The sequence below is a fragment of the Anser anser genome (assembly GCF_964211835.1).
Source record: "Anser anser genome assembly, chromosome: 10".
NCBI lineage: Eukaryota > Metazoa > Chordata > Aves > Anseriformes > Anatidae > Anser > Anser anser.
In genome coordinates, this window is record NC_139730.1 from 2,552,147 (window position 1) to 2,575,064 (window position 22,918).

The 22,918-nt window shown below is 37.7% G+C and overlaps 1 protein-coding gene across 20 annotated transcripts in view; it reads left to right on the top strand.

The window, feature by feature from the left end:
* The window catches only part of MEGF11 (multiple EGF like domains 11), a 286,896-nt gene that overhangs the window by 85,351 nt on the left and 178,627 nt on the right, over positions 1-22,918 (top strand). For all 20 annotated transcript variants that reach the window (XR_014588867.1, XR_014588868.1, XM_083851208.1 and 17 more), the window contains 3 exons: positions 2,436-2,559; positions 5,121-5,222; positions 5,751-5,851. Coding sequence is in view for 18 of the 20 variants with exons in the window: in XM_083851208.1 (XP_083707334.1) it covers positions 2,444-2,559; positions 5,121-5,222; positions 5,751-5,851 (319 nt within the window). In the remaining 2 variants the exon portion in view is untranslated. The remainder of the gene's footprint in view (positions 1-2,435; positions 2,560-5,120; positions 5,223-5,750; positions 5,852-22,918) is intronic.

Here is a 22,918-nt window from a genome sequence, read left to right on the forward strand (position 1 = left end):
ACTGGATTCTTTTTTGATGTTGGTTTTTAATATATGTGTTCCTATTTTTAGAGTTTTATTCTGAATCTTGTAATAGTAACCATTCCATTTTGGTATAAGGTCTTTTCTATTAACAGTGATCAAAGTGAAATATTTCATTTGAGTTAGAAAAAGAGACACTTGAGATAAATGAGGTTCTGCTGTATTTGGAGAGCTGGATGTTTCTGATATATGATCTGACTTACAAGGTTAGAAAATTCATTGCACAAAGCAGTTCATTTATAAACAGATAATAAAATAACATTAACATTAAAAGTTTGGAATACAATTTTGATCCTCTTTCAAAGACATTCTAAACAAATACCATGAGTGCTAATGAGGCTTATAAATAATAACTCTTTAGGTGTTTGTTTGATTTAAAAACTAAACTGTTACATTGTTTTCTTAAGAACAAATTAAGATATTTGGGAATTACAGAATTCAAATACAGAGCTGCTTTATTTAAATGAGAAAAAGCTCACTTTCAAAGAAAGGCAAGCCTTTTGTAGAAGGCAGGCTGTTTTTCTTCCTGTAATTAATTTAGGGATAAGCTGAGGCTCTTGATGTTCTCAAGAAGTTACCAAACTGAGTACAGGACTTTTTTGATTCAAAAGGACTTAAGGACTGCATTTCCTTAAGCAGTTTTACCTTAGACCTTTTCTGTTGACTGGAAGCACTTTCCTCTAGTCCTATTTGTTCAGTGTTGCGATGTATCAAAAGTGTAGAGAATGAACAAAGGAGGTAAATTGCAACCTATAAATACAGTGCTCAGTAGAACTTGTCCTCTGTAATTTGGTGTTATTCAAATCGTAGCTAATGTAATATGGTAAAGGCAACTTTTGAAGATAATTTTGTTAACAGAACTATCATTTTGTTGAGCCTAATACTTGATAGTTCACATCTGTTAGTACATCTCACATTAAAAGAAAGTTCAGTTGTACTTTCAAACAAGTTCTAAGATCTTCGGTTCCAAGCATTAGGTTTGTTAGGCTTTTGTCCCATGAGCACCTGCAGGTCGGGCGTACAAGACACTTCTCCATGGAGAAGTAGCATCTAGGACACATGTAGTGAACATCTCTTCAATGAACAGAAGTACTGCTCTTGTCCTTTCCTTGTCAGCCCTCTTAATTTCTGGAGTAAATTTTGGCACTGGTGTTGTGAGGCTTTGAAACAGCCTGCAGGTAGAGAACAGTCACTCATAGACTTAATTCATTTAATGAGGAACATTAATATTAAATCATGTTAATTAACATTAATATGACTTACATGGCTTAAGACCTGTCTTTGGGTTTAGCAGAACTCTAAGAATAATTTCAAAGCTGAGCTATTACTCCCATTGGGAACTTGACTTCGAATCTACTAATGGCAATACGTGTCCTTGAACTAGCTTAGAAGGCTTTGAATCAGGAGGTAATTTCAGATCAGCTTTCCTGGCTATCCCTCTGCTGTTCTTTCTGCTTTGTGATGACTTCTTTATACAGGGCTGTATATCAGTGCCATGCAGAGCAAACCCCTTAACATTCCTTTTGCTGTTCTGGACTACGAGGCAATGAGCCATGTGTTTTTTAGATGATCATATGAAGATTCAACCTATTTTAGGGCAATCTTGTTGCCAGGAATAAGACTAATTTATAGGACTTTTGATTTGAACATTGGATTATATGACGATGTAAATGTCTGAAATGGATATTTAAAAATATTTTTACTGACTTAACTTTTAATAGATTAACATCAGTTAATCTGCTAAATACGATTATATTTAAAAGCAGGTTCTTATTTCTTATCTATTTTGTTTTTGACTGATGTCATAGGGCACCTCTAGGCAAACCCTATACTTCGGTTTCAAAACCCCAAATGAGTAATAGGAAGGTATAACTCAGTACATTTAACAGGTGAACTGTAAGATGATGAAGAGACCACACCTGATGAGTTTTATAGAATCTATTTCTAGCTTCAACACAAATATTTTTATTTCACATTTACTGTTCTGCATAATGTGACCCAATACACTGACCTCTGTCATTCTAAATGATTCCTCCATCTAAGAGTTGAAAAGTGAATTGATTATCCATCAGTCATATAATAAGCACATGTCTGAGATCAAGCCTCCTATATTGACACATGTAAACCCCATTTAAATAAATCAAAGGGGTATTTGGGTATTGTTCCATTTGCCTATAGGTTGATGAGAGAACAGACTGTTTTAATACCTGTGGTATTTATTTTGTCAGTACAGGTAGGCAGCCATAAAAATGATCAGTATCAGAAATGTTCTGTGGGAGAGTCATTGGTGCTACCAACACCTTGCACCAAACCACACGGTATTTGGATATGCACAAGAACAAGGATGAAAAGGCCTAGAAGGATGTTTTTTTCAATATTCTCTGTAATGACTATGCTTTCTTTTCTTTATTTAGGTACAACAATGGTGGCTCATGTGCTTTTCTGGTGGATTCTGAAAGGGCTTTTTTTGTCTTTTCTGCTCAAAACTACTCTGTCCCTAAACCCAGATGATCCAAATGTTTGTAGTCATTGGGAAAGGTAATGTATAACATGCCAATTTTTTTTTGACTAGCCATTTCAGATATGTACATTTAAAAGGCAAAATAAGAGCCATCATAAAAGGCAAAATAAGGGCTAAATACCGTCCTGATTCACAAAAGAACATGGATCTGCATGAAAGACATGGCATGCCCAAGTTCCTTTGTGTATTTGCACCATCCTAAAAGAACTGGTTCAAAATCTAGGGTTGTAGATCACACAACGCTCAATTACCTGTCTGCTTCTTTGTACTTCGGAAAGCTCCTCCATAGTTTCAGCTACAGGACTGCACAGACATTTTTCATTTACCTTGGAGAGACATAGAGAAACAGTGCCCTTGTTCTGTCTTGCTTTTTTTCTGGTTGTTGTTGAGCAAGACTGTTAGAGCTTTGGACTAAGTTTTAAGCCCTTCCTGGTGCAACATGCAGGCTTATACAGTATGTCCTGAACTTTGTGGCTTTATCTGCCAAATTCATGCCAGCATCAAAGAGTAGCTTCATGAAAGCACTGAGAATTAAAGGGCCTGGTAATTCTGTTCTCTCTATTGTTAGTGTCCTAGTCCTAAAAGTGGATCTGTGCGAGACAGTTCTTACAAGTACTTAGAAAGCCACTGGCTTTGATAGGGTTGACATTCATGCAGGGTCTGTTTGCAGAGGCTGAAGTTGCTGTACTCTTAAGTTCAACTTGCTAAATTTGCTATTCTAGTCTGTGGTTTGGTTCCACATAGATACGAATTACTGGACATTTTAATAAATAACCCCCTTAATGAGTAAATATGGAAACATACTTTAATGGCACTATGTTTTGATTTCAGAAGCCTTAACAAGAGTATTAACTGTTTATAAGTAGTGTGGCTGCAAAGAAAAGACTATAGATGTTCAGGAATAGGATTTTGCAGTCTGTGTTGTGAGGTGAAGTGCATTCAGAGCACAGGAATAAAATATTGATTTTGTCTGAAGAAAGTCAGCAACCTAGAGACCCAATCAAGGAGAAACAAAAATTAAATACCAAAATTGATTGGTTGTACTGACCAAGATGACTTTGTTACTTAGATGTTAATAAATCAAAGGGAAACGACTGTTAGAGCAATAGTGGGATAACAAACGGGATCATAAAATAATAATCAAGATTTGTGAGTGTTGCTGTTTTACATTAATAATGAACAATGTAAGTATTTTACATCTTGGCATTAGTACTAGTAAAAAAGCACTATTGTCAAAAACAACAAATTGTGACAGAGGACAAAAGCAACATCTAGTAGGATCTTGGCTCGTCTAGAAGGGACATGACAAGCAGGGAAGTAACAGCCCAGTATTCGATTTCAAGCCAATCAGACCCTCCAAGCAAATGTTTTGGTGTTCCCTTACGGGTACAATCTCACAGGGCTTAATCACATCAACAGTCCCATTGATGAGAAGGAAATCACTTGGATGATTAGGAGAATCAATATAATGAATGACTTGGAGGATCTAATTCCTGGGTCTCAACCCTGCCTTGAATGATTTCAGTGTGATTCTCTAAAGGTATTGTATATCAGATAAAGTAGAGCTTGTTTCCAGATAGGAACCTGAGATTATGAGTCTCTTAAGCAGTACGCACACAGTTACTGTAGAGCAATACAATATTCTGAAATGACTGAGATGAGCAAGTCAATTAGATTTGTGTTCCCAAATCATGTGCCAGTCCCGGACACTTTAAATACAGTCATAGTAATTAATAGTACCTGGTGCCTAAATCAGCAGTTTTTGGGGAAAGAGATTGCTGAATTGTTAGTATTGTTGGAGGTCTGTGATTCCTAATCACTTTGCCCAGTTTTTGCTTATATCTATGAATTTGTACAAACATGGATAATTACATTTTAACCATATCTCAAAGAGCTCCAAATCTAGATACCTGTTAACTCATGATGTTACAGTTTTCAGTTAGTTCTGAGCTTGTTTCTGTTACAAATTAAACAGATTAAATTTGTGCAGTTCAAAAATAAACACTCTTGAGCCTTTTACAAATTATACAATTTGATTGGTGCACCCAACATTTGAAGTAATGATGCTCCTTCATCAAAAAAATGAAGTGTGAAGATCCCATCATGCTGACAAAACGCAGCAGTGCTTAGTTAATATGAGCTCTTATTAGCATTGTGGAATACAAGCAAAAATTAACAGTCTTAGACTGGAAGGCAACTGAGTCATTTTAAAGACATGATGCTTAATACTCTTCTAAAATTTGCACTGTCTACTTAACCAAATGCCCTTTTCATCTTCTAAAACAGCCGTGAATTTTAGTAACATGTTTCTTTTCCAGAACTGAGTCGTTTGTTACTCAGCCTATAGTTCATGAGTATACTCAGCCAATAGTTCAGCTATGGAGCCCACGTTAGAAGCATTTCCAAAACTTTCAGGAAAAGCTGTGGTTGAAGGAAGCCCTTTTCTTGTTTTGGACAAGGCCCAAAGTTTCTAAGATCATTGATTTAATTATTTCTCATACTGGAATTAGATGAGTAGCATATACAGGGAACTGAAGCTTTTCATGTTGCATCTTTCACTTTCTTTCTTTGCTCCTAGCTATGCGGTGACAGTACAGGAATCTTATGCTCATCCTTTTGATCAGATCTATTATACAAGATGTACCGACATACTGAACTGGTTCAAGTGTACTAGACACAGGTAAGAGCTGATCCCTGGATCTTTTTTTGATTTTATTTTGTTTTTTTTTTTTCATCTCTTCACATAACTTTTTAGTTATCCAAGCTTTTGTGGTAGTCTAACACAGATATATACAGAAAGATGCGTTTTGGTACAATAACCAGGGTCTTTAGCATTCCACAACATTGAGGTTGAGAGATTTTTGCATTAAATTTGAGCTGACCTTGTTGATATGCAGAAATTAGTTGTTTATTCCTGAGGAAACTCCTTGCTCTTGCTTTAGGGCTGGGGCTGTTTTTTAACATAGCAGTCCTAGGAAGGGGTACAGTGATTGACTGTCATGAGTACTGTGTTTATAATACAACTTATATTTCAAGTTTCAAAACAAGTATTGATTCTTTTTTTATTGTGTCTTTTAATATCAAAAGCTTTCATGCATTTTAAAATAATTATTGAATGCTATCCTTAGTATAATTTAACACAAATATAATTCCAACAGTGGGCATTGATTTTCAATATTGTCAAATGGCTTTCTGTCTTGCAATTTAGAATAAGTTATAAAACAGCATATCGAAGAGGACTAAGAACTATGTATCGGCGAAGATCTCAGTGCTGCCCTGGATATTACGAAAGCGGAGACTACTGTATACGTATGTACATAGCTTTGATTCAGATATGTCAATTAAAAGCAAAGTTTTGGAGGAGATGTAGATAAATTAAAGATGTATTGCAATAGTTATAATAAGAGCGGATTTACAGATCTGCTCAGAACCTTCAGGTTCAACTGATTTCAGTCAGAACTGCAGACAGAGGACATTTCGACTGTATGCATCTCAAGCACCTTAGTAAAATTTTTGCCGAAATTACCAGGGATGGAGTTAATAAAGTTAATGAGTGCTTTCTTGAATCAGACCTTATTTTGGGGAGTATTTTTTCTGAGTATACACTAACGTTAAAGGATTGGAGGAACTGAGAAGATTTTCAGGAATGAACTATTGTATAATTTAAGAAGAGGCATAAAGTTACTGCCTCTTAACTTTCAAAGTTCTCACTCCAGGTAAGAGCAGTTAAGACTCATGGTGCTTCATACACTTCCTGTGAATAATTTTGTTCTTTTTAAAGCTTCACAAATGTCAGAAAAGCAATGTTCTGACTGCAGTGAATAAACAAACAAAAAGCTTGGAGTGTGCTATATCAGTATGAGGGTGACAAAAAAGGAAAATGGATCTTTCAGCAATACCTAAGAGCTTTGTTAATTAAAAATGTCCTGTACATTAATATCACGTTTCCAATACTGCATCTTTCTAAGTGTTCTGAAACAAGATGCATTTGCTGGGAATCTCTTGTCTAAATCTTGTATGAGATTATATGAGATTGTGATGCAAGAAAAACACAAGGAGATTTTGATCAGCACCAGAATGCAAATTTTATAGACAGATTTAGAAAGCCATATAATAATTTAAATTTGAAAATGATACTATTATCCAGCTAACTTTAAACATCTTGACACACTGCTTTAAAGCTATTTTGACATAGTTTGTTGGTGTTTTCATCTGAGTACCTATCTTGTACTCATATTGTAATATTGAGCACATCAAAAACATGAATGGGCCCTAATCTCATTTTAAGTGACCTTTATGGCAATCAGTTACAAAGAGGCTTTGGACTGTGTAAAATTACCAGTCCTTTGAGATGAGGCATTGGAATTAGCCTTATTTTACAGACAGGAATAATTTAATCTTTCGAAGTGCAGAGTGCTGTGACTCAAGTCCTGAAAAATATTTTAAAGGGACCCATGGTCTTAGCATAGGGAGGATTTTAGCAATGTTCTTGCCTTTAAATTTTGGAAGTGCCAATATTGTTTCAGCAGCTATTGCAGGTACTGTTATTACCAACTTTAACCTTGTAGCTCAAAATCCTGCCTGTCACAGAATATATTAATTTTCACTTTCCTCTGCAATCTATTAATTATAATTATTATTATTTTTTAATTGTCGTAATTTTCTACTGTAACAACAGTAGAAATCTGTAGAATTTCTGATTCTTTGAGAAGGTTCATAGGTTATTAGCATTTATTTTTAAGTGCTTTTTTTTCTGTATTAATACTCGGTATCTCTTCCTGTTGCTGCCTGACCTACACCATGCAGGAAAGGTTTACTAATACAGAACAGACAGTAGGTTTCTGTTAAGACCAAGAATTTCATGTATGATGGAGTGCAGGTGACACTTACAATATCTGTTGTTTACATCTGCAAGAATCAGGTTCTTAAATTTCATTATCTGCATGCTCATACATGCAAAGTTTATGCCTCAGGGACATTTTCTGTTTATTCCCCTTCCTGGGAGATCTGAGCAGCAAGTGCAGCTGAGAAGGAAACGATGTAAAGAAGGAAGTTCTGTGTCATGACTGTTATAGTAGATACACAGTCTTGTTGTTTTAATACCACAGGAAGACATTACAAAAAAAAAAAAAAACCCTCTGGCCCTGCAAACAAGAACTTGAAGGCACAATAGTATTTAGCTAAACTGATCCTTCCTTTTCCCTTTTGTTTCTTACACATCAAGCCCTAGTCCCATTAGTTGTTTGTTTGTTTTTCCTTTCACCATATGTTCCTGCTCCAACATGCAAATTCTCCTATTCATCATTCTTTGGAGTCAGCAGTGAATTCCATTTTCGTTCCTCATGGCACCTCTCTGCTTTTACCTCTTTCCGTAGCTTTCCTTTCCCATTTCTTTCTTTTCTTTAAACCAATATTTTCTGTTCTTTCCTGGCAATCTAGTACCCTTGTCCTATGTTCCTCTAGCCTGCTCCATAGAAATCGTCCTAACACCATAGAAATCGTCCTAACACCATAGAAATCATCCTAGTTGCCTGTGCTGTTGTAGGGCAGCGTGGTTTGGCGATGAGTGTTCTTCCACTAAGCCTCATTGATGTGAAGGAAAGGAAGTTCCAGCCCTGCAGAGAAGGTTCTCCTCACTCAGCCAGCCCTTTAAAATCTATTCCATTAGCAATCATGGAAGCCACTACAACATGGGGAGGAGAGAATACATCCCGCAGTGAGTCTGATGATCAAAAGAAAGTTTGATTAAAAAACAGTGTGCAGATTAAAGGCTAATTGGTTCTTCTTTCATTAATAGCAGCCCTTATTTCTTGCAGAAGTTAAACAGCTTTGTAATTAACAGTGACATGTTTAGACTATTGAAGGCTGGGTTTAAATCTCTATTAATGACTCTTTCTTGGATTTTAAATCAGGAATGAAGGCTTTCAGCTACTGTTTAGATCTTTTCCCTTCTCATTTACAATTTTTTAAAGGAATGCCAGATATGTTTTTTTCTTTGTCGTCCTGTTGGGACTTCCTTAATGGATTAGGTCTAACATAATTTAGATGAGATATAAGGAAGAAATTATTTACCGAGGGTGGTGAGGCACTGGAACAGGTTGCCCAGAGAAGCTATGGATGCCCCATGCCTGGAAGTGTTCAAGGCCTTGTGGAATTTGGGCACAAGATCAAATCATTTCAATTTTTGACTGATAAGCTGTACATCTAGCCAGTTCACTACTGCTTAGGCTAGAAAGTTTTGCAGTATGAAATTGTCTTCTTTGTGCCTATAAAGGGTTTGGAATATATTTGGGTTGTAATGGTATTCAAAAATACCACCTGAAAAGTGCTTTAAATGCATATCTGCATTTTTTTTTCCATTGATGTTTTTAGAAATGGTTTCTACCATTCTGGTAATCTTGCAAAACGATTCCCCATCTCTGAATGTGCTTATACATGGCATAGCTTTTCACTGAGCTGTCCATGAAAACAAACAGCATACAGTGGACAGTAAATCAGAGTAACTGTGATTTACTATACATTGTTTGCTAAGGTAAGCTTTTGGCAGAGCAAATGCATAAACTGCGGAAGGTCTTTTTTTTAAACAGCCACAGCGTTCAACTACCCTTCAAGGTTTTTGTAAGGATATTTTAAAATTATGTTGCTTAGATTAGTATCTGTAATACTGTATCTGAATACTTTCCTGCTCAAAAACAAACCCCAAAACCACCAAAAAGAACACCCCAGGATTATCACATGGCTCTTCCGTGAACTTGCGCTTTGAGTAGATCATAATTGAATACTTCCCTTTAAGAACATGTCAGGTGGAAAGATCCCCTCTGTACTAAATGGATACCTTTTTGTCTGAGAGGGCAATGTTTTTTTCAGTCTGTTCAGTTTAATCTTATTCTTGCACTACAGATTATACAAAAGAGAAGTTTTTTCTTAAATAACAAAGGGTCAGAGGCCCAAGAATCAGAACAAAAGATGGGAGACCAAGCAGCATCTACTTATATCTGTTTTTTTTTGGCAGAAAAACAGCAAGCATAAAACACAAATTTGGGAATTCACCTTTTCTTCATCGAGTGAGATACTTTAGGTTTTAATGGTTTTATTTTTCACTCTCAGATGTTACACTCTCTTTCTAATGTATAAATCTATGCAATGTGACAGGATTTAATAAAGACAAGATTAGTGATTTAACAATCTTATTTGCTGTCATTTACCTGCCATTCAAAGCTGACAAAATTCAGTCGAGTTATAAATTGTCCATTTCATGGTTCTTTCCTTTCGTGGCCAAGGTGTTATTGATCTCAGATTGTTTCTCAACATTCAGCTTTCCACATTGCAATTGCCACAACCATCATTAGGTCTCCTTGACGTTGACAAATCTTTGTATAGAGAAATTCCTGGTCTCACTGGTAGAATCTCAATTTGTCACCTACAGTGGTAGCTCACTCGAACCAGAGATCAGAGATATTATTTATATTTGCATGTGGTTATTTTTCCACCTTTTTAGCTAACCTGTGTCTGGCACTTTTCATTAATTTCAAAAATAAATGAAGACTGCTGTTTTAATTGCTGACTTAGTGAAATTATCCAAATTTGGGACCTGATTCCTTTCAGAACTTTAAATATTTTAATTTTATTTTTTATTTATTTTTTACATACAGAATTTTAATATTTCATAGATTCTGTATGTAATGTACAATGTATGCTTCTCTATCATAGCAATGGGAACATTCCAATCAAATTTACAAGGTTGCATGTCTAGTGTAGTTTTTGTAATCTCTGAAAAGGCTGCCTTAGTGGAGCCATATGGCTGGATTGTTAAACATCTGTACCATAGAAGTAACAATTCCAAAGCTTCCTGCCATCTGGATGAATTACAATACTTGCAATTCAGTGCATATGTTGCAACAACACACCAATACTGCAGTGAAGTGTACTTACAATGAAAAGAAAAATAATGGCTTATGTGATCAGTGCAAAAGTTGTACACTCTCCAAAAATGTTGAATCAGCATCTTAAATTTCCTGAATGTTCATAATATTTGTTCATATGTCAGATTTGTTGGTTATTTTCACTTTATAAGGCAGTATCTCATTAACATTTCGAAAGAAATGTTGTGTTGTACTCCTCTCCCCCCACCACCCCTTTCTCACCTCAACTTTAAATTCCTTTGGCCAGCATTCCTGTAACTTGAAAATTTATTGTTTGAAATCTGCTGGACTTAGGAAATATATTTTTCTTATCTTTATAGACACACATTAAAGCTAGTGCTAGTGCTTTCTTTAAGAGCCTTACTGTTACATTATTCAAGTACGGCATTCTGTACATCAATAATGCAACATAAATTAAGGGAAAATGATATAGCAGTACATAGATACTTTGTATCAGGGGACAGTCTCTTTTTCTCTTTCTGATTTCAGATGTATGAGTGCAGGAAAATGGTGTGGAAGGCCATTCCGCATAGTGTTATTAATTATAGAATTGAAATGACAGTAGGCGACACTTTGAAATTCCTCCTGTTATATGCATTTGAGACAATTCCATATATCTTTTTCCAGAGAAGAATATGGGGAAAATAATTTGGATCCTGTGTTCCCATCTGAGGGGAAGTTTGCCCAGGCATTAAGAAATTCAGCTTCAGGTTGTAGTAGTAGTAGCAGCTAGATCAGCAGTCTTATCACTGTGTGATGACCGGGAGAAGTCCCTATTTCCTATTGAACAAGAGGTGGGTTGGTTAAAAAACAATAGTAGGAGCAAGCAACAGAACTGACTGCACTCAACGCCTGCCACCATACTGCAGGGGCCATACAGCACTGCCTAATTTACCATTGTACAGAACACGGTGGAGCAGGTCACGGCTTTGTGTATTCATTCTGAGCTTCTTGGGAGGCAGGTAGTGAGCAGGAAGAGAGAGACTGGCCATATTAGTGGGTCAGTCCATCTGGTGGCATAGACATACTGGGTTACTATTCAGCCTAAAGATAATGGGGAGACTACTTTGATGGAAAGGTGAAAAAATCAATTCTCATCTCCCATCCATCATTTTATATTTGCAGTCAGCTTCTGGATGCTGATGGATTTGCAAAGGTGCTGGTGAGGAGTACTAATGAAATAAGGGCAGGACTTCTGAAGGAAATGCAGTAGAGGCAGGAGAAGCAAAATACTCATGCAGGGGAATGAGAACAGCATAAAGGCAGAAAGAAAGGTACTCTGAAGCTATATAATGTCTCAAGGGGCTTAATAAATATCAGAAGAAAAATTATGCAGGCATTATAGTTAGAAAAAGATCTAGGCTGTTGCTTGAGTAGCAGTAGAAAAGCTTTTCTGGCTGCTCTGGGCAATCTCAGTTTGATCAGTATAAAGGGATGTGGGGAAAGTAGACACGGAGGCACTGGATCCAGGGGTACTCACTAGTAGTCATGCTAATGGTCTAGATGCCTGGAAGCTTTGACTGGAGCAGAAAAAATAGTATAAGAAGCACAGATACGAATTCATTGTTGAATTCAAAGAATTAGCCATTAAATATCCTTCAATCTGCCCATTCTTAACAAAGGCAGGTTGGTCCCCAGCTACTGTAAATCAGCACAGATCGCCACGTGGAAGTGGACATCCTTGGTTTCTTCATCCTCAATTTCACATATTCTTTAACATCTCTGTTTCCTTTCAAAATTCCTTCCACCTCCTCCTGCTTTTATGCACTTCAGTGTTGTTAAGGTCACTTTGCACTGATCTAGGTTGGAGCAGAAGGCATTGGTGCTAACCCACACTTGCTCAGTCCTTCCCATGTTGGTAGCATCCGTTCTCTTGCATAGACTTACAAAACCAAGATTCTTTCCATCCCATACATGAACGGGTTGTTATTAAGCACATACACACACAGAGCACGTTTTCTGCTTGGTGCATTATGAAGGCGCAGAACTCCACAAGATTTTTCCCTCCAAAAGAGTTAGAAGCTGATTAGTAGTCCAGACTTGTGGTGAGCTGGGTTAACTTATTGAAATCAATAGGGTCAGAAAGAAGACAGATGCATGAAATGAAACACACGTTTAAAATAGAAGTTGTTTTCTTGACCACTCCTTTACATCCTTCTCCCATTTACCAGATTTATTTCCCTTATGCTCTGAAGAAGTTTTAAAGCCTAGCAGAAAAGGAGGGGGAGAAAGAGGGAGAGGAAAAAATGTTACTTAAATCAAGATGGCCTTTAGAAAGAGATTCTGGGTACTTATAAGATCTAAGATAGGGCCTTTTTTTCCCCTTTTTTTCTACTGTAATTTCCTCTGGCTGTAACCCTCCCCTGACGGGTCCTGGAGTCTTTGTCACACAGTTCTAGACAGCTGGGAAGCTGTCGGTCAGAGGTAGGAACCTGCCCTAGCACTGTCTCCGTGCCTAATGAAAAAAAGGGCTACCAGAATTTTAATAGTTTTAATAGGGGACTACTTTGAAAGTTGGCATGAACCACTCTTTTCAAAAATTACTCACTAACTCCAGAACCTCGGAGAGGCTGAGCCAGTGTTGGCAGTTGTCCGGGCTGGCTGAGGGTTTGTGGGCCTTGCTCCTGCCACCCTCTGTTCTCTCAGCCATTTATAGCAGCAGCTATAGATGCCCTAAATATGTCAACCTGTGCAGGCAGGAGGAGGTGTTTGGCTACCTGGGTGCATTTCTTATAGTTCAGCTATTCCCCATCTCTGCTGTCACAGAAATGAGACTGGCTGCAAGCACTTGGCTGATTGAATTTGGCCCAGGAGCTGCATGTTAGGCCTAGGTATACTGCTTTCAGCACCTTCCTGTACAGAAGGTGTGCATTTCTCTCATGGAAAATTTTGGAATGTGTCTGTAGTTACTATTTCCTTTTAGCAGCCCCTCTTAAAAATACCAGTGACATTCACACAAGGAATACTACATGAGCCTGCCATATGGAACACCATACCAAACTGGGTGTATTTATTGATGCTGGTTTCTTAAATGCTGGGAATGGTTTTATGGGGTGGGTGATTAAGGACGTTGTAGCTCTCCACATTCCTGATCAGTTTTGTCTTTTGTGGCGTGTATTCCATGTCTTGTGGTAGGTTAAACATATTATTCCGTGGATTTCCCATCAGTTTTGCAGCCGCATCCATTTCTTATGGATATTTGATAGCCTATAAGAATAGGGCAGCTACTTGTAGCTTAATGCAAACAGACAGTATGCTGTTATGAAGCAAGTCTTCATAATTTGTAGAAAGTAATCACATATGGTAAATAAAAAGCTTACAACTCTGCAGCGTAAATCATTTAGAGATGAAGTGTAAAAAATATTAAGATGTGAAATCGTGCAGAAGATGTGGGATGTTAGGAAAGAGGTAAGTAACTTCTTCGTATTAAAATCATACTTTTGTGTCAGGAGCATGCTTTTCAAAGGTGTTGAATACTACGGTTTCCATCAACTTGGCTGAGAAGTGTGGATATACACCATTTCCAAGTAGTGTTAACACCTCAACAATAATAAATGTCAGCTGCTGCTGCTGAAGTAACAACTGATCTGCAGACTGAGTTGTGCTTTAGTATGGATGGACTAATTTTTTCTTTGGCTTTGTGTAGCAAAGCTCCTTCCTAAGACATTCGTACAAGTTATTTTAGTGAAGTGGGTGATAGTGAAGCAAAACGGCATGAATTCCGCATGGGAGAAAAAAAAAAGTGTGATAAGGCAAAAAGGCTTGTGGGGAGCTCAAGATGCCTAAAGTGCCCATAGATGGTGGTTTTTCATTTCCAGTAGAGTCAGTTGGCAAATCAGTGTTCATTTTTGGTTCCCTAGTTGTTCTCAGTGAAAGAAGAATATTATGTTGTCTGATAGCTTGGAAAGCATCTGTTAACACTTCATAATCTAGTACAGTATGAGAGTATTAATCAGGCTTCAGAAAGGCTAATCAGAGACAGAGCTCTTCTAACTAAGATCCAGCCACGGCTACTTCCTCTAGAACCAGATATTCTTTCAATGTTCGTGTATACATTCTCTTTTTCTTTCTGTTACAGGATTTAGCACCCCACTTTATGTATTGTTCCACATGCTTTTCATTTCAATAAATCTTTTTTTAAGGCTCCCCAGGGATTATTTTTTTTTGTGAAACTCCAGTCCACTGCACATATGATCACAAAACATTTTCAAATAATTTATCTTAAGCTCAGTATTTCTAACATATGTATTCACTTTTGCAAAACTCACTCTCTGATGCAGTAAGTCGAGAGATTTTCAATCTATTTAATCCCAAAGCAGCCTTCTTTTTATCAAGATTTGTCCTTTCTGAATACTATGATTTGCTTGTATTACTGTAATGCCCAGAAATGTATGTGCAAAAACACTAAAAGATAGTCTTACTTGAAAAACCTGAAAACTTGAGTATGTAAATGGAATGAAAGAGATTTTTGCAGCTTAAGAAATAAGAAAATATGTATGAAACACATTGTAAGCATACTTTTGAAGAAATTAAACCTGATATTCATTGTAGCAAGCAACAAAAGTATGTTTTCAGTTACAGTAAAGTAGTACAATATACGCAAGCTCTGCTGAAGCAAAAGTCACTGATTCGTACCTCAGGATCTGATATCCCTCCAGTTACATTCACAGGTGTCATGTTTTGGGAAATCTACAGTTTAAATAGAATTAAATAGAATTCCATTTAAAAGCATTATTAAGATTGCCCATAATTATTATTTTTCCCCAAATATTGTGCAATGACATTGTTTATGCAAATACTGTGTAGCTTTACTGTGTATAGTTAAGGGTTGGCAGCTTGAAAGAGGTTCAATAGTTTCTGATAGTGAACACAAAAGTTTTATTTTTGACACCCATCTTCTATTTTCAGGCAGTAGTGTGAATCACAAAAATTGGGGAGTATATTTTATCATGTCTCATTAGTAGAAAGTTTCTCTAGACAATTAGACATTACTAAGAAGTTGGACTTGAGTCTCAATCAGCTGACTTGCTGTAATCTGGAATTGGTTACAGAAAGTTTGAACTAGTGGCTTGAGATGAGAATCACCCCGCATAATTATACAACAATTTGTTTCCTGGGGTCTTTTGGCAGTTCTTTCAATAAGTTGCTATGAAACACATTACTATGGTTCCCTTTGAAATGTGAGAAAAATGAAAAGTGTGTGCATTTAAATATTCTATCCCCAGTAATGTTAGTGTTGCTCATACATTAACATGATCTTCAGACTATACTTCTATTCTTGATTTCATCAGGATGACCTTCATTTGCAGAGTGTGGCTTGATCTGAAATGAATTCTGGAATGTGTTGGCCCTCCAGGGCCCATGCCATATAATAGCCTGGCAGCAATGACAGGTTTGCCTTTGGAAATTTGTCCATATTCATCCTATTTTGGTGAGAAAAAAAAGGAAAGGATTTTTGTTGTATTGGCTTAATGAAATTTGGAAAAGAGGGAAGAAAGATTTTGTTTGAAAAATCAATGATTTGTTCAATGTGCTGCAGACTAAAAGTTATCTAGGGAAATCGTTGTGATTTAGTTTGATTAGGTGTTGCATTGCTCAGCAAAGATAGCCAGAAGTATCATGCAGTCCAGACATCTTGATCTGCCTATTTTTGATTTATTAGGAAAAACATTTTTGATGCACCCATCCTCAGTCTTACACAGAGCACATATTCTCAGCCTATGAAAATCAATCAGCGGTGGGAGCTGTGTCATTTACTCACAGAAAATAGAATTTTCTTGGCATAAGACCCACAATTCAGGGCAAGTCAGTAATCAGAGAACTACGGACAGGTGGAATGCTACCAGATCCAAAGATAAACTGGAACTGGAATGTGATGGAGTTTATACACAAATTCGCTTAACGCCCTGAGTGATTAATCTGTATCACAATATGCAAGTGCCATAATTTTAAGGTGAGCTCCAGAGAACAAGGCAAGATGGCTTGGTTGTTGTACTGGGATCTACAAGCCTAAGTTTGGTAGGTCAGGTTATGCTTTCTCTTTTTCTGCGACCAGGGATCTTAGTTAGGTACAAGCTTCTCCCTTATTCCCCAGCCTGTCAAAAATTACATTTTCTCAGGCTACGTAAATACATTAATAAAGTAAATAAATCTCCTAAGGTCAAGGAGCAGAATGATTTGTGAATTCTTCCACTGGTTTTAACACAGGAGAATTGCTTCTTCCCTCTTCTGTCCTCAAAAAAATTGGGACCTTCTGTTGCCAAATTCTTTTTGATGGCATTGCGTTTTGGTGGATTGAGGTCTGCTAGATCACATATACAGAGAATGAAAGATAATGCATAAAAGTAGATGTTAACATTTCTACATCACTTGGAGAAAGTAGCATTCTTACTAAAGGTGCAATATAAAGCACAATTTGCACAATATAAAGCACAAATTCTCATTAAGTTTGCTGGTTGGATGAATCAAGTTAAAATTAACTACTGAAAATGTATTTTGTACAAATTGCTGGAAAGAGTTGGTCAATTTACCAAAATTGAAGAAGTAGACAGAGGGCACAGGAGGGGAAAAGCTTTCCTGGGTTGTAGTTTCTGCTGTGCTGATTCAGGATGTCTCTTAACCTCGTTAACAGTTTGAACTAGTTATAACGGTTGTTTTGAGCCCTGCAGTGAGGCAATGGGAAATCATTTACCAGAAAAAGTAAAATGCTGAAAATTATACTACAGAATAATGTTGTATTAGAACATTGATTAGAAGAATTGATCTCAGCATAAGTCTTTCCCATCAACATGGTAGAAAGCAATGACTGTTTCTACTTGAAACAGTGGCAGAAAATGCATAAAATCAGTCTCAGGCCTGCAATGATCAACAATTATCAATATTTAACTGATGTCCAAGGAGTCAGGAGTCCTCTATGGGCTCAAATTCAATTCCTGTGATAGCAGTGAGAAAGGCAGCCCTAGACATGGTAGGTAGTTTGGGAGTATGACTTACCTTAGAGTGGTCAAGATTTAAACTGGAGGCAGAATTTCCCTCTTCACCCCACAGACCAAGCCCAGATGCTTATACATCCTGATGATCCCCATGTCCCCACAGACATCCCTGTGTGGACTGTCATCTCTGACCTTGGTTTGAGATCTTGCCTTTGTATTTGACATTAGCCATGTACCAGTTTAAATCAGGCATTAGACAGCTGTTTTGTCTTCATTGTGGATTTTGGCTAGGTTCTTAAACTTAACTCCTTTGTGCCTTTCACATATTCCTCTTGCCAGAGCTTGGCTGTGATTTTGCCTACAGACCTACAGACTAGCGTAGCTTTTCCCCAACCTTCTAACATGTCTATTTTGCAGGGCAGGAGCACTTCAAAGCTCAGAGGCCTGCAGTGCCTTCCCACAACTCCCTTTTTGTCCTTGGAAGTACTGCAAAGCTCTTCTGTTATTCACACAGCCAAAGATACAAGGTAGTTCATCTAACTGACCCCAGTTCTGCTCTTCTGACATTTGCTGCTATTAGGAGGCAGCTTTTCAGCTCTCATTCAGTCATTATTAAATGGTAAGTGCCGTCTCCCATTCCCTCTCTCTACCAGAGCAGATGAAGCCAACGGGGCATCAAAATGACACAAAGAGTCTGTTAAATGTGTGACTGTCACCGACCTCTCCCTTTGTGGGATTCTAACCTTCTCTATTACTGGCACTGGCACTATTTTATGGTCACTGATGCTATGCTATGCCTTTCTCGGGGATGTTCTGCTCCAGCTCCACTGTTTTTTGGACCCAACCAGACTGCAATTCCTTGAAGTGATCCACCAGGCTAGCTTTTCTCAGGGCACTTGGAAATAGTGGCAGTCTTTTCTCCACCTTGGCCTTCTCCAGGCACAGTTTATTTCCCTAATGACTCCCTAGGGTAAGGCCTACAGCAGGCAATAGTTTGCAACATGGACTAAACTAGGTTCTCATCAGGGCCAGATCCTCCAGTGAACTGTGAGTAATCCTCCTGAGAGTCTGAACCACTGTGGTCTGGCTAAAATTATGTCAGGACCCATGTCATCTGCCTGAAACAATCAGCCATGACAAGAATGTCGGAGTCCCTGTGTTCACCTTCTTGGTAGTCATCAGAGTTCCAGCTTGCCGTTTGTCCAGTAACAGAAAATCTGGTCTGACACTAACATAGGTTTTATGCTTATTAACAGATCTTCACCTCCTAGCAGATTCATATAGGTATTTACTGATATTTTGTCAACAATGACAGGGACATACGTCAGATTCTGCTCCCTGGGAGAAGACAAAATCCTCAAAATGTATGTCCTCAATTCTTTTATTTTAGCCATTCACAAGTCATCTCTGGCACAGTGTACTCCCTAAGCTTTGGCAGAGTGTCAGGACTGAGGATAACACATCCTAGCTGCTATCTTGAACAGATCAATATATCACTGAGGCAGTGGTCAGAGACTCCCCATGTCCCAGATAAGAAAGACCATTGATTCTGTTCAGATTGCATAGATGCATAGTTTGTAATTCCAAATTTGCCAAAAAATGCAATAGCATTGCACTTACTGGAAAAGGAGTTGATCTTGTGACCCTTTGCTGTTGTATGATCTACATCAGTCCCATCTTTATTTTGCTTGCATTGATCTCCTTGTTTTTGTATTTTGTTATTAGTGCTTTCATTGGGTAACAAGAGGGAGATGAAAAATAAGAGTTGCTCTACACTGAAACAATAAATTCTTCAAAGCCTAAGCAGGCTTGAGATCTTTTCGTATCTCCATCTATTAAGGTTGCTAACCCCTGCGTTAAAGTGCTATCCAAGGTGATAAATTAACGGATGAATCCTGAGTGATGACCACAGAAATAGACATTAAGCAATACAAAGAACTATTATCCCACTTCATTGAAAAAATTATCCAGGAAGCCATCTAATCAGCATGATTCGTGATAGAAAGTCAGTGATTTAGAGAGGGAATCTTCCATTCCACAAATAAGCAATAATCTAAGAATAAGGGGAACCTACCCAGATGCATTAGCTGTAGTCATCTTTCTTCTGCTATCAAACCTCACTTTTCTGAGCACATTCGAAGAGAATCTAGCCAAAAGCTGACTACAGGCTTATCTAATGAAGCTAATATCCTAGACTCAGCACAACCTGGATGCAGGCCAGTACATTAAAATGAAAACACCAGAGTGGCCCAGAGTGAATAGATTCATAATGGATAAGGGGCAAGCATCCTTTTTCATCTTCTTTGACCTCTCTGCATTATCTGAAACCACTGGCCATGAGATAACTGCTATTTCACCTGACAAAATTATTCTTTCCCCTAAAAGTGGCACTAGGGACTGGAAGAATGTGCTAAAACGGCCCAAATTGTTCCAGGGACACATCTTAAATAGCAAAGGAAAACATCACTTCTTCCATTAAATTTCTGCTTTCTGGAGTCCAGCGACTATCCAGCATGAGGCAAACTGGCTGGATGACCTGAAGTTAAATACAAGCAGCATATAGAAAAAATGCAGCTCTACCTTTGATTCACAGCAAACAGAGGAAAACGGTCAGAGTTTGGGTGAGATCTGTTTGTAGGGAAGGAAACCTGGCAGAAACTGTATGAGGTAGGGCAGAGAAAAGAAAGATATTTTGAAGAACTTGCAGTCATGGAGCAATGTCCATCTGCCACATGTGCAAACCCAGTAAAACAGCTCATTCTGTGTAGTTCTAGGAAAGCGCCCGAATTTCTCTCTGTGTCTGCGCTCTCACGTAGCAGCATCTGTATCTTCATTTAGCAATGTTTTCCATTATTAAAATGTAGCAACAGTTATTTATGCTTTCCGTCACCTCCTGGCTGGACTACACTCACTGGGCAGAAAGCCCGCAGAGCTCAGTAAACTCGAGCTTGTACAGAGTTCTCTAGCATGTCTCTTTGGCAACACCAGCTGCTACAAGTGCACTTCGTGAAGCCTGTTTTCTGCTTTCTACCATGGGTTCCCTTAGCCTTTGGTGTTACACTGATCTTTGTTTTGAAGATATTTTGCTTGTCTGCCATAACAAAGTCCTACAAGTGGAATGGAGATGGGACTTTGTTGGGTCAGTGGTTGTGAATTCCTCCAGGTTGTAAGGATGACTGCAGGTGTTACCACATTCCATCACAAGCACGAGCCTTTTTTTTCTTTTTTTAACTCTGCCTTTTGTGCAATACATACACAAGTTACATTTTTGGACAAGCTGACAAAACTGTCCCAAGCTAAAACACTCCATACACCTTCCACTAGAACAAAAGTCTTCTCTAAATGCACCTTCACACCTGAGAAGAGGCTACAAGGTAATTTTGGCAGGTGTTAGTAATGGTACTTAAGGGAGTACAGGAAGTCAATGTGTTGGTAAAGAGTGATCAGCAGTGTATAATGGGCTGTATAAAACAGGATGATATAGCACGGTTAAACCCTGCAGTTTGTGTTCACACAGAGGAACACAGCACCAGGGAAGACAGAAGAGCTCTGGACCGGGGCTGCTGCTTGTCTGGGAGAAACTCACCGTGGTGCCACTCACTTGGAGTAACTGGGATGAAAGCATTCTCTAGGCAAAAGAGATGGATCCACTCAGCAGTGTACTACTTTTGTAGATGGGGGACACAGACAACACATTTAATATACTTGAGTCCAAATTCAAGACAACGATTAAAAAATAAGTGCTAGTGTTAGAGGAATCTGTGTAGACCTTTCAGATTTGAAAGAGCATAAACTTTATGTCTATTTCCCTGCGTATTGACCTTATATGTTAAAAAAAAACCAAAACACTGTTTATAATTATAAAGTAAATGATAAGCATCAAATGAATTGTTGTAGAAGCCTTTTGTTGACTTCATTCCATGATAAGGAGCAGTTGCTGTGTGACCTTGAATATGGTCAAATAACTCATGCTAAACACATTGCTACAAAGATGGCATTTTGGCAGGGCTTTGATGTAGGTCATTTTATTACCAGGCTGAATCAAACTACAAACTGATCTTAAACTCATGCCAAGAATGCTAATAATCAATGAGGTACTGGATTGTTTAAGAGAATCGGTCAAGGGAAAATGCAGACATAAAAAGTCTGAAATTCCAAAAGTTGATCTGCTTGGGCTTTTATGTGGGGAGGAATTATATTCCTTGCATTAGTACAAGTTTTCTTTACTCCAGGGGCCTTTAGCTGTGTGTTGAACAGGGCAGTGCCAGAAAGTATATACTTATCTTTATTTTTCTTGACCTTTATGTGCAAGTAATTTTTATAGTTCCATTAACTAGTAAGATCATTTGCAAACCACTGTACAAAGTATATTATGAAGAATGCCTTGGGGACCATTGTATCCTATTATGTTGAATGTTAATAGAATGAAAAATTAATTTAAACTCTAAAGATTAGAGCAAGACAAGACTTCCCTTTTACATAGGAAATTTGAAATTTTATTTGCCATGGTAAAACTTCTGAGTAGCACCCAAATGTGGTCTTTATATAGACTTTATAGGCCTGATTTGAATCAGGCAGTGCAAGAGTCTGATTATTTGTCTCCTCAAATAAACTGGCTTATATCAAAGCTTCACTTTTTTAAAAAGGGGGATTTCTGAGACCCCCACGTATGGGATTAGTCCTCTGTAATTTCACAGTTTTAAATGACCATATTCTAGTGAGCTCATAGCTGCTTGAATCAATCAGAGGTGAGAACACCCACTGCTTCATGGGTTGTCTTTACATTTCTTGACTTTTTTATCGCTCTTTAAACATTGTAATCATCAACTACAAAGGAATTCAAAGTGCCTAAAAAGCAAAAATGCAAAAAAAGTGTATTTCATGTACCACTGACTGCCTTACAATGAGGAATAGTATCTTGAGCCCTGGTTCCAAGTCTTACAAAACACTCTTCGCAAGGGACTGGAGCACTATTAAAGTCAGCATTTCTGTCTATAGACAAGTAATTAAGTAAAGTTTATTATCTTAATTATTCATTATTATTTCATATTTATTTTAACCTAGTTGAGGTTTGATATGTTTGTGTGGCTAAATCCATTAAATTTAGACCAGTAATGGGTAGGAGTTTTGTTATTTGGAAGAGAACAGTAATATTCCTTGTCAGGCTTCTTGCTCTCAAATTACCCCTTGGCCCGAGAGCCTGGCCAAATGAAAAGGATAAAAATGTTGCAGATTTTACATGTAAGAATGACTTATTATTTTAAATGCCCATGCAGGAAACAGAAAAATCTCAGTTTCAATTTTCTTAACTCTAGTAAAACTAGTGTGTTAAGAGCAACATCAGTATGAATCATATTCTTAGAAGAAGCTGCATGGAGCACAGTTTTCAAAGGAGCCGTATCCCAACATATTATTTACCTTTTAGCACACTGTACTTTTAATAGCAATGTAGTAGTCTGTGGCTGTTATCTGTGTGAACTGCTCCTTATCATAGATAACTAGCCATTTTTAAATGACTACGT